The sequence below is a fragment of the Alternaria dauci genome, chromosome 4 (assembly GCF_042100115.1).
Source record: "Alternaria dauci strain A2016 chromosome 4, whole genome shotgun sequence".
NCBI lineage: Eukaryota > Fungi > Ascomycota > Dothideomycetes > Pleosporales > Pleosporaceae > Alternaria > Alternaria dauci.
In genome coordinates this window covers 2,086,344-2,098,388 of record NC_091275.1, presented here as the reverse complement: position 1 = coordinate 2,098,388, position 12,045 = coordinate 2,086,344, and the positions used below count along the sequence as shown (strand labels likewise).

The following is a 12,045-nucleotide window of genomic DNA, read 5'->3' as shown; positions in this document are numbered from 1 at the left end:
GGTGAGGTTCTGCGAGTTCGCGACTTCGGGTAAGGCTGCCGTGTAAGAAGATGAATCGCCGTCTATGTCGGGCTTTACTCCATTAAAAGCGTAGAGAGAAAGGACAGACAAGAAGCGACCGGGTTTGGTGTGATCCTTCGATGCAGGCGCAGGCAAGTGGGCGGCGTGGAATGCAAGCGCTGCAGTCGTGTTTGCGGAGTGGCAGCTAGAGAGTCGCGGAAGTTTTCTGGAAGTCGCGACCGACCGGTGGGTCTGTGCGCCGCGCCGCTAATCGCCGTCACGTGTGAACTACTGTTTGCTCAAGCAAGACAATGCTCGGCTTTCACACCTCACTGAACACTCACGGTTCGCGTCAAGCAGCGTTCGAGACTTTGACATGATTCTGGTCGAGCCTACGGTAGAGCAGAACGAGACACGGCACCGTTGGGTGGCGCTAAACGGTTGTGGCTTAGCTGGACCCTTGTCAGCGTCATCGCCATTGGTGTTTCTGAACAATGTCGCTGCGTGTGCCATTCATTGACATGCTTCATCCTCTTTCTCATCAAGATGATACTGAGCCAGATCTCTTACTTGGACTGTGTAGCTTTCCTCGTATTTCTCGCGCCTCAATTGTTGATCCAGATTGGCATCATACCACTCTTGACTTGGCTGATCCCAGCTCTACCTTCTCTTGGTAAGTCACATTACTCTCCATATGTGAGTATACTGATACTCACAGCTCCCAAAGCCATCGCAATTCCATATCAGTTCATCCGCGAACGCTTCATTGTGCCACATGAAAACCGCGCGCCCTTTGTGAGAAAAGCAACGCCATTCCAAGATCTGGTTATCCGCTTTGTTCGTTATGCTTTCGCCAACATGCCCGCCTTTCTAGGGCGAGTGTTCTTTTCCAAGGCCGTCTCGCTCCCGTTCTTGAGGTTTCGCATGCTGAGACACGGCATTGTCACAAGTCCCATAAGATGGACTGAGATCAAACGACCAAACTTTGCAGGGGTATGGATCGTGCACGACCGGCAGGAGCAGCCAGACGTAATCGTATACTATTGCCACGGTGGCGGCTTTTCCATGGGCAGCAGTTTCTTCTACATGGAGTTTTTGCTAGCATGGGTCGCTTTACTAAAATCTGCCGGGTATCGCAATCCAGCTCTCTTCGCTCTAGAATATACCTTGGTGCCGGACGCCACATATCCCACCCAGCTCCACGAGACGGTCGCGGGTTACGAATATGTTCTATCATTAGCTCAATCCTCGACCCGCGTAGTGGTAGGTGGAGATTCGGCAGGCGCGACCCTCATCCTGAGTTTCCTGCTACATCTATCCGATCATATCGAATTGCGGCATCAGAAACCGGGTCTTGCTGTCATGATCAGCCCATGGGTGACGATAGTATCGCGCGAAAACCGGAACACGGCCTCCGACTACCTGAACAGTTCGTCTTTGGAGCTGTACGGTCGCCAATACATTGGCAGCAAAATATCACCAGAGGATCCAATGGTTTCGCCCGGAAAGTGTGAGGATGTGAACAAGTGGACGGAAGCTAGCCCCGAACAAGGGTGGTACTTTCTTTTTGGAAGCGAAGAGGTTCTTGGGCCGGAGACAAGGAACTTGATCAGTCTACTTGGTAAGACCGGGAAGGAAGTTGAAAGTTGGGAAGAGCCAGGTGGCATTCATGCATGGCCTGTTGCGAGCCTGTATCTTGGAGAAACAAGAGAAGAGAGGCTGACTGGTCTAAAGAGCATCGTGGAAGCTATTAAGGATAGAATACACTGATGGTGCTTGTACATGACGCAGACGTACTTGGACCTTCATCTGTGGTAGCACTGCGAAGGCAACTCAAAACCAAGCTCCATTGCTGCGCGCTGAAGTCTTTTAATCCTGTTCATTTCTTCCATTTCCCACAATTGGTCCACCAAGCGCATGTCGGTGTTCTGTTTCCCTAGTGCAGTTTCGGAGAGAGGGACCGTTTTAGTGAGGCTGTCAAGGTTATCAGACAACATATAACGATGGGCCAGAGTATCTTACATCTTAACTGACGACGTCTTTTGACGAGCATTAGTGGATATATTTCTCTTAGTAGTGCTCTCATCCTGGCTAGGCATAGCTTTTTGGCTTTCTAACGTCGCTTGGGTGATAAATAATCTTTAGATCAGATATCTATGTATTTTGGGTAGGTTTCGAATAGTAGAAGTCAGATTTATGAATCCGGACTTGAGCAGGCCTGCCTCAGTATCTTATACCTGTCCCCCCCTCCCCAGTATACTGCTCATGGCGCTGCACTCAGTCTCACTCCTCTGCATCTGTTCGACGTGGGTGTCTCCAATCATGGTTACCAGACTTTGCCGCCCAACAAAGCTAGCTTCTTACCCCGCCAGGCTTAGCCCACTGCTCGTTATCTCATTGGGTAAAGCGCCCGTTGAATCCCTGTGTGTGTGTGTGCATAAAATGACCCTGCCACCCTGCCTGCTGCAGCCTGTAGCCTGCACGCACCCTGTTACCCTGTTACCTCCATCATCATGCTGCCGGTGGCGACCACTCATATTGCGTGAAGCACATGCACACCAGCTGGCAATGAAAATCGATCAAACTCGCCGACTATGAATGCTGCTCCTCCCTCGGCCGAGCCTTTCGGGTGCTCGCTGCTCACACATACTTAGGCTTTGAAGATTACTTTCTCGCATCCAGGTGCGAGGATCATCTCAAACCGATTGCGATGAATTTATTTGCTGGCCTAACTTATGATGTTGAGCTCTTGGTTGCGACCGATGCTGACATACTTACGCAGAGAGAGGATAGGTAGGATGCGAAAGACTTGGGGAAATCGATTGCGCGCTATCCATATCAAATGGAAGTCAAAACGAACTTATCTGGAGCCTTGAAACTTGAGCTTTCTCTCAAATTTTTCGACTTCGTAGTGTATTTCACACGTCTACGCAGTAATCTTGATCACAGCCCGTCCAACAAGCTTGCCAGCATCCATATCCGCACAGAATCGATCGATGTCTTCCAACCCACCATGCGTCAAGATTGGATGTACCAAGCCTCGCGCAGTGAAGTCAAGCGCCTGAATCTCTCATTAGCCAACACCCCCAGCATATCCAGTGACAACACAGCACTTACCTCTTCAACATCCTTCAATGTTCCTACCACACTTCCCACAACATTCAACTTCTTCAAACACATTATAATGGGAGGAGCACCCGCAATAATTGTGTTGTCCTTCGGCAGACCCACACATACCATCGTACCATTCGGTCTCAGCAGATGTGGTGCTTGCTCATATCCGGCTCTTGAAGCCGCAAAGACGATGACTCCGTGAGCACCGTAGGTAGTGATCTTCATGATTTCGGATGTGATGTCTGAACACGTGGTGTAGTCGATGAACTTTTCAGCACCGAGGGAAAGACAGAGTTCACGTTTTGCGTCGCCGCCGTCGATGGCTATGACGCGCATGCCCATGTGTTTGGCATATTGGACGCCGAAGTGGCCGAGGCCTGGGTTGCGTCAGTGTCTCTAGAGACTAAATACGCTTCTCTCTCCTTCGTTGAACACGCCAACAAGACATGTGTCTACTTACCGCCACCGGCTCCAGGAATAACAAGCCACTGCCCAGGAAGCACCTTACTCCTCTTACACGCCACGTACGCCGTCACACCACCACACATGATTGGGCCCGCCTCCTCATCCTTAACGCCATCTGGCAGCCTCGTCGCATACCTTCCATCTGTCAAGACGTACTCCTGGAACGTCCCCGCAATGGTGAAGCCACTGTTCAGTTGCTTTGGACAATGGCACTCATCTTGGCCGTTGGTACAGAACTCGCACTTCCGGCATACAGATGCGATCCACTTGATGCCAGCACGATTGCCAATCTGCCAAAGATCTTGGACATTGGAGCCGACGGCTACGACAGTGCCAGCGCCTTCGTGACCCGCAATGCCGTTTGTACATTCCGCCATCTTGAAGTCCCATTCATCGTGGAGTAGAGACTTGTCTGACGCACATAGGCCGGTGTAGTTGATCTTGACGAGGATCTGGTCTGGAGAGGGTTCTGGAACAGGAATCTCCTTGACGGTGGTGGTAGCGTTCTCACCAGTGCCTTGCTTAATAGCGGCCTTTTGTGTTTTGGGTAATTGCATTGTGGTTTCGTCCCGATGATGATGGTTGCAGTGAAGAAAATGCGACTCAATGAAAAGAAGGGACATATAATGGAAGATGGGAACTACATATACGACCACTGGGACCCAACGTCCGGAGCCTATGTGCGGGGTTTGAAAGCAATGTGCCCTTTCCTTGGCCTTCGTACGGGTCGCTTGAAATCACCCATCTGAGTTTCAAATGCACAAGCGCTCTCGATTCAATACATGACGATCCTTCCATCTTGCCTGAGATTACGCACTTGCAGGTAATTGTGCATCGTGACCAAGCTCCCGTGACCATACGGCATCGCAGTTCGGGAGAGAAGATCGGATAACGCACGTTGATCTCGCAGCCTGCGGAGAAAATCCGCATAATGCAGGAACCGAGGTTGAGGCGACTAAAGACAGTGGAGTCGCGGGGAGAGTCGGAAGTTAGCGTCCAAGGCGGGGTATAAGCGCGAAACCCATTGAGCAAGATTTAGCCTATGCTGTGTGGTCGCTGGACATACCTCGAGAAGCTGTAAGTCAAATATTGTTCGATTATGGTTGATGATGATGTTGATGCTGCTCTCCCGATGCAGTGTCTGGTATTTACGAGGGGTTGAACCTCAGCTCTGCTCGCCTCAGAGCGTATCATAATCATACAGCTTTCTTTCAAGCATATGCCGAAAACTGTACGCCAACCAATGCAGTCCTCTCCTGGGTCCAGAACGCCATGCTAAATGTCATATTTCCGTCCTTCTTACCATGCAGTGATATCCTCAACTTCAGCCTCGCCAAACGTACTGGTCTTAGTAGCGGTCATACCAGTATCGCTCCTGACGGTTTCTACATTTGGCGTTCTGTTCATAATTTCTGGGAGCTCGGTGTTCAAGAAGCCTAGCAGGTGTTTGTTCACCTGCTCAAATTCAAGAAGAAAGGCGTCGTGACCGTCTGGTGAGTCGATGGTCTTGAGCGTGGCTTTGGGAATGCAGGCGGCCAGCTCTTTTTGTTCGGCGAATGTGAAGAGGCCATCCGACTGTATGCCCAGAACGAGCGTAGGCTGCTCGATCAGAGAGAGCGCATGATGAAGGGCCGATACTGGATCCAGTGTTTCGGGTGTCTGACCTTCTGGATAACGGTAACGAGATACGTCGTGTGTGTCCAGCTTTCTGGTAATAGCGATATAACAGTTGGCGTCGAAGCGCTTGATGAATTTGTCGGCTTGGTAACGGAGGTATGATTGTGCTGAGAAATAGTGTGGGGCTAAAGGTTTCGAGGAGCGAGGAAACGCGCTTTTACTACTTGTCGAGTTCGTCCTTTGCAGGTTCGGCGTCGCAGGATCCGACGCATCGTGGAATTCGAGATCAGCGTGAGTGGCTGCAGAGCCGGGTATGGCGGTACTGCTGTTTGACCGCGACATAAGACGCGGCGAGCCAGCATTCTTGTGACCGTCATTATGTATAGCCCAGTGTTCGTGCGAGGGATTTGATGGGGTCGTTGGTCGCGGCACAGTGTTGATGCTCTGTTTCTTGGACAGGTCTGGCGTGTTGCGCCCAAATCTCGATTCGAAGGAGTCGCGGCTTCGGTAGGTCAGCAGAGCCGACATACGCGCCGCTCCAAGCCCAGTCGACGGAGGATCCTCGTATGGGTAGTAGCCATCGTCGTATTTGGGATCGCTGTAGATGCTCTGCCGTTGTGCTTCGCCCCAGCTGATACCCCATGCGCTGTAGCGAGCCGATGTGGCTATTGGGATGATGGTTTTGACATAGTCTTTTCCAAAGTATGCAAACTCAAGAACAAGCATACCACCCATGGATCCTCCAATAACTGCAGCGATCTGCTTCACACCGAGATCATCCAAGATGAGCTTGAAGACACTACGCCTGTTAGCGCTGTCAAAGTATAGGGCTCGGACTTTGTTTCACTCACTTGACATCGTCTCTCACAGTTGTCAGCGGGAACTCAGGACCGTACGGGCCCAGCGACGCGTCGCCGTCCCTTGCTGTGACGGGACTTGCACTGCCGTATGGACTGCCAAGACTGTTCATACATACCACGAAGAAACGCGATATGTCGAAAGCCTTTCCAGGCCCTCCTAGCAACGGACCCCACCAATCGCCAACATCGGCGCTTCCCGTGAGCGCATGACATATCACCATAGCATTGTCGCCGCTGGGTGCGAGGGTACCGTACGTCTTGTATGCAACGCTGACATTCTGTAACACGACGCCAGATTCAAGCGTGACTTGCGGTATGATAGCGAACGTCTGATCGGGGATGAGGCTAGCGAACGGGTTCTCAGGTTGCGACGACACCCTTCCTATAGCGTGTCAGTTTAATCCATCAGCACCAGAACGCGATGGGAAGCCGTCTTTGGAGTCGGCACCAACGCCCGAAGCGAGTCATAATCAGCGACAGTGATTTGCTATGTTTGCGTGTGACGACGTCGTGTTACGACTACCTCGGAAGGGTTGCGACGGCAAAAAAAAAGTTGAGAGGATACTCACTGTACTTTGTGGGTCCATTGGCGGTTTCAGTGTCTGGCACCTGAGAGTCCATGATGGCGATGTCGAAAACGTTCAACCAAGGGAGTCTGAAGCCTGCGTCACAGGAAGTGGGGCGTCTTTATCACATGGCGGGGAGTCATTTCTCTGGTGTTGAGTGATGCTCGCGGAATGCCGCTAGACGAGGCTCGCCAAGACGATGACGTGCTTTCGGCAATTCGCGTCGCCTCCTTTACAGGAGGATTCTCTTGACGGACCGAACTTCAATCGACACTCTTTTGTTCCGATGCCTCAAGAAGTAATGTCGCCTCCTCAAGCTCCACAAATTCTCGACGACTTACACGCCTGCTGGTCATGTCCAAGCGGGGCGGAATCAACTCAGCAATTCCACGATGAGCCGACGCAATCGCTGCCTGTGTCACGAACAACCGGCAAGAATTCTAGGCTAGGTTGACTTCTAGACATGTTTGCTCGTGCCTACTCTCTGTCCTGTTGCCCCGGTGCTCTCTGTCATGTTCAGCCCAAAGTTCAAAGTTTTGATTGACAGGGGGTTTGAGGGTAATTTTCTTGAACGACATTACACTGACTTTTTTGACACTATTTGATCACCGTATACTTGAGTCCCATGCTCGACATTTAGCTCCACGTGCTCCGCCATGGATTCACCATCTTTTCCTAAAGAACGTCAAGAATGTCAAACAAATGGTGCGATTGTGATCAATCGTCCTACACACCACAGCAACAAACTCTGCGTGCCACATGTCGGATGCAAACCTACAGCCAACACTGGAATAATCATACGAGGTTTGTGACGGCGTCATGAGAGAGCATATATGTACCAGCGGACCAGCATAAGCTGCTCGGGCGACAATCTGTGACGCGACCAACCCATGGTCGAAAATGGCTCTCCTTTCTTCCAGCCGAAGCCAGAACTTGGGCTTCTCTCCCGAAGCTTTGAATCGACATCTTCAACTGTTCCCTCAGTTTCCAGGATCCGATCAGCATCACCAACTTCAAGCTGCACTCAAGCTGTCGACGCCTCCGTTGTGTCTCCTGCAATCGCGCGTGATCTTCGTCGAGAGATGGGCTGGCTGAAAGCGCGCACACAGCACGACAGAGATCGAAAACGGGGGCGGGCGCGAAGCATTGAGATGAATAACGTTTTGGTCAACACAGGGAAGCGAACCATCTCTGAGGCTGTCGGCCCTGAACGCAAACGAATCGCTTTCGTCAAAGAAGAGCATCGGAAGTACATCCGTGAAGACCGGACAGGAACTCTTCATAACAGCGAATTGCAGGCTGACGACGATATCGCCCTTCTATCCAGCATGGAGGAGCTCAGTGCGGGTGGTGAAGTAGACGCATTAGCGATGAGTTGGCATGGTTGCAATGCTACTACTTTCCATAGCCTCGAATCCGACAGGTAGCCTGAAGTTGCTGGCTCTATGGGATTGTCAATCTGACAGGTTCGTCGAAGTGCGTAGCGAAGTTGTGAATTGACTCGAAAATGACTGCCTACAATTACAAAAAATACTGATGAAAGGGAATGGCCGACACCTCTTGACCTCGACCAACAAGTGAGAGTGAAGAGAAACTTTTCGCACTTTGATTGTGATAGCAAGAACGAAGATGCGGCATGTTGCTATGTTTCCATTTCGTGACGCCAAGATCGTTGTTCCAAACAACGCCTTCATCTGCAAGGGAAGAAGAAGACGACTCAGCGACTCAGAGACGGAAGGAGCTGGACGATGACGCCAAACCTGAACGCACCGTGCGCTAACACGCGCTAGACGTAGTTTGCGCGTGGCACTAGCGCTTCCTGCTCACCCGAACCGAACGCATCCTCGCATCAATATCAACCATCATCATTGACATGCGATGCGACGGGTAGTAGTGACAGGCTTAGGGCTTGTTAGCCCTCTCGGACTTGGTGAGTTTGCTCAGGTCTTTGCCGAGCTTTTTTCGTTTAGCTGACTTGGACAGGGGTTCGACAAACATGGAAGCGTTTGATCAACGGCCAATGTGCCATCGTTTCCATCAAGGACAGAAGTCCAGAATTCGGACTACTACCTAGTCAGGTGGCTGGCTTGGTTCCTCAAGGCAGCAAAAGCGATGGCAGATGGAACACGAAGGAGCATTTGAATCCTACTGTAATAGCCAACGCCCCGCCCTCTCTTCTTGCTAATCCTAACTATGGTTTAGGATGAACGTCGCATGGCGCGCTTCGCGCAATATGCCATGGTTGCATCTGAGGAGGCTTTGGAAGATGCTGGCTGGTTTCCGAAGAATGAAGATGATCTCGAGGCCACAGTAGGGAACTCCAACCCAAATCTCAACTTACATCTTACTTACATGTTATCAGGGAGTGTACATGGGATCCGGCATTGGCAGCTTAGATGACGTGTACGATACTACAGTTGCTTATGAGAAAGGCGTATGTTGCTGCAGCTGGCTAGTACAATCGTCGACTGAAAATATCAGGGCTACCGAAAGGTGTCTCCACTCTTTGTTCCACGGCTACTGATCAATCTCGCTGCAGGCCATATATCTATGCGATATGGCTTCAAGGTACTTACCCCCTATTTTCCAAATTGTCATCAATACTGAATACGAGAGGGGCCAAACCATGCGGCAACCACAGCATGCACGACTGGAGCTCACAGCATTGGAGATGCCTCACGACTGATCCAATTTGGCGACGCTGATGTGATGATCGCTGGCGGAGCGGAATCATGTATCCATCCCCTAGCCATGTCAGGATTCTCCAGGGCTAGAAGTTTGGCCACCGAGTTCAATGATCGACCCATGGAATCAAGCCGCCCCTTTGATCGGGAACGGGATGGTTTTGTCATTGGAGAGGGAGCTGGAGTTGTGATACTTGAGGTACGTGGCCGCCACCTGCCAACTTCTCTTGTCTCATGAAGCGCAGGAGCTCGAGCACGCAAAGAAACGAGGGGCAAATATCTACGCTGAGGTTGCCGGCTACGGACTGTCGAGCGATGCATACCACATGACGGCGCCTCGCGAAGATGGTCAAGGACCACGTCTGGCCATGAAGCACGCACTACGACATGCCGGTATCAAGCCTAGTGCTGTCGATTACGTCAATGCTCATGCTACAAGTACACCGCTGGGTGATGCTGCGGAGAATCGAGCCATTAAACAACTACTGCTGGGTGAAGATGGCAAAGACGCAGCTTCTGAAATCAACGTCAGCAGTACGAAAGGTGCAATCGGGCACCTTCTCGGTGCTGCAGGCAGCGTAGAGGCCATATTCACTGTTCTCGCGATACATCATGTAAGCCAGGCGTGCTCTTTCCCGTGGCACAACAACTGACGATGATCAGAACACGCTACCTCCGACTATAAACCTCCAGAATCCAGGTGATCCAGCGGACGAGTTCGATTGCAATTACGTCGCCAATGCTGCTCAACAACACAGTGTCAACGTGGCGCTCTCAAACAGCTTCGGCTTTGGTGGCACAAATGCATCCCTTTGCTTTCGCAAGATTTGAGAAAAGGATCCTATCGTAGTTTGCATTGTACGAGCTTCTGATCGTCACATCTGGTGCCGAGGCTTTGTGAAGTAGCGAACATTAGTACATGACGATGCTAATTACCCCGCCAGGGCCGCGATAACAGCTGCTGACCCCACTTCGCGCCATGTGCATCCCACGGTGCGTCGGCAGGAGCCGCATCCTCAATATTTGTTCTGCAAGTCTTGTCGTCTGAAGTCTTTCAGACTCTCTTGTCCCATCACCAGACGTGGAGTCACCTTTCTTCTTTTTTCTTTGCGTCACCGTGTGGACTGTGCTCAGGTAGAATGGCGACCTCGCGGCCCTCATCAGTCGCGGGTAGCGATGCGGAAGGCAAACCATCGTTCTTCCGCAACGCATCGAATAAAGCATCTACCTATCATGCACAAATACCGTACCTTCGGAGGCTTCCGTTTCCTGTGATCGCAATCATCGCCACGCTCATTGCAGTCAACCTTCTCGTTTGGGCAGCAGTTGGCATCGTTCTGGTACGCAGACAAGTTTAGTTCTAGTCGTGTCGTTCGCGTAAACTGATTGTGCACAGCATTGGCACACGCCTCTGATATCAACCGCAATTCTCTCTTATACTCTAGGATTGCGCCATGCCCTGGACGCAGATCACATCTCGGCTATCGATCTCATGACCCGCCGTCTCATAGCCGCAGGCCAGCGTCCAGTGACAGTTGGAATGTTCTTCAGCCTTGGTCACTCTACGATTGTCATCATCACGTCACTTGTAGTCGCCGGTACTGCAGCGGCCGTTTCAGACAAGTTTGGCAATTTCGAGCGCGTTGGTGGCATCATCGGAACTTCCGTATCTGCGGCCTTCCTGCTTCTCCTTGGTCTGATGAACATATACATTCTGTATAAACTCATCGTTCAGATGCGAAAGATGATCGCGAGCGATCCCGGAAGTGAACACGAGGAGTTCAAGATTCAGGGCGGAGGATGCCTTTTTCCAATCTTGCAGAAGCTCTTCAAGTTGGTCGATCGACCCTGGAAAATGTACCCTCTTGGTGTGCTGTTTGGTCTTGGATTCGACACTTCTTCTGAGATTGCTATCCTAGGAATCAGCTCGATTCAAGCCACAAAAGGAACCTCCATCTGGCTGATATTGATCTTTCCACTGCTCTTCACAGCCAGCATGTGCTTGCTCGACACGACAGACGGCGCGCTGATGATGACTTTGTATACCAGCACACAACTAGCGCGCGACCCCATCGCCATTTGCTACTACAGTATTGTGCTCACAGTCATCACTGTAGTTGTTGCTACCGTTATTGGAACAGTACAATTCCTCAATTTGGTCCTCAACGTTGCTGAGCCGCATGGCAAGTTTTGGGATGGCGTCGAAAAGCTGGGTGACGCTTGGGACATAGTTGGTAAGTTGATGAATTGTGGCAACAGAGCGTTGTACTAAAAGTGTGTAGGCGGAGCAATATGTGGCACCTTCATCGTGTTTGGTGGTCTCAGTGTCTTGTTGTACAAACCCTGGAGACGGCGTATCGATCGCAAAAGGGTCCACAACGCGCATTTTGAGCCACTACCGCAAGAGAATGACACTGCTGGACCTGATGAAGAAAATCCTCCGGAAGTGCCCGCATCGGTCACAACATATACAAAGGATGTGGATGTCAACGTTGAGCCTGTTGAGGCTACGGACATTGCTGGGCCGGCGCACCGTTGAACAACATCGACGAGCGATATGAAGAGATACGGACAGCAGACTATAATAAAAAAAGTCTTGGATCTGTCTTAACGATACCTCCTTCGTCCCAACGCCCTCTGATTCAGCCAACGAAACAACATTAGAATGAATGTCTGCACCGACCAACCCTATGGTGCCTGCGATGCAATATTCACTCTACGAGCGTCCTACGCCAGACG

At 51.1% G+C, this 12,045-nt stretch overlaps 4 protein-coding genes across 4 annotated transcripts; 2 read left to right on the top strand and 2 right to left on the bottom strand.

Annotated features, from left to right (window-relative positions):
* Window positions 1-2,926: 2,926 nt before the first annotated feature.
* ACET3X_005249 (uncharacterized protein) lies at window positions 2,927-4,136 on the bottom strand (the record flags this gene model as incomplete). Its single annotated transcript, XM_069451433.1, has 3 exons — window positions 2,927-3,061; window positions 3,118-3,491; window positions 3,575-4,136. 3 exons carry the CDS (start codon window positions 4,134-4,136, stop codon window positions 2,927-2,929), a joined length of 1,071 nt encoding a protein of 356 aa, XP_069307293.1.
* A 742-nt stretch (window positions 4,137-4,878) lies between these two features.
* ACET3X_005248 (uncharacterized protein) lies at window positions 4,879-6,677 on the bottom strand (the record flags this gene model as incomplete). The annotated part of the gene is made up of 3 exons (XM_069451432.1): window positions 4,879-5,995; window positions 6,048-6,438; window positions 6,626-6,677. 3 exons carry the CDS (start codon window positions 6,675-6,677, stop codon window positions 4,879-4,881), a joined length of 1,560 nt encoding a protein of 519 aa, XP_069307292.1.
* A 1,823-nt stretch (window positions 6,678-8,500) lies between these two features.
* Window positions 8,501-10,137, top strand: ACET3X_005247 (uncharacterized protein; the record flags this gene model as incomplete). Its single annotated transcript, XM_069451431.1, has 8 exons — window positions 8,501-8,552; window positions 8,606-8,772; window positions 8,825-8,932; window positions 8,985-9,056; window positions 9,104-9,190; window positions 9,239-9,505; window positions 9,552-9,920; window positions 9,970-10,137. 8 exons carry the CDS (start codon window positions 8,501-8,503, stop codon window positions 10,135-10,137), a joined length of 1,290 nt encoding a protein of 429 aa, XP_069307291.1.
* A 308-nt stretch (window positions 10,138-10,445) lies between these two features.
* On the top strand, window positions 10,446-11,845 carry ACET3X_005246 (uncharacterized protein; the record flags this gene model as incomplete). The annotated part of the gene is made up of 3 exons (XM_069451430.1): window positions 10,446-10,646; window positions 10,703-11,540; window positions 11,589-11,845. The coding sequence occupies 3 exons, from the start codon at window positions 10,446-10,448 to the stop codon at window positions 11,843-11,845; spliced, it is 1,296 nt and encodes a 431-aa protein (XP_069307290.1).
* Window positions 11,846-12,045: the final 200 nt, after the last annotated feature.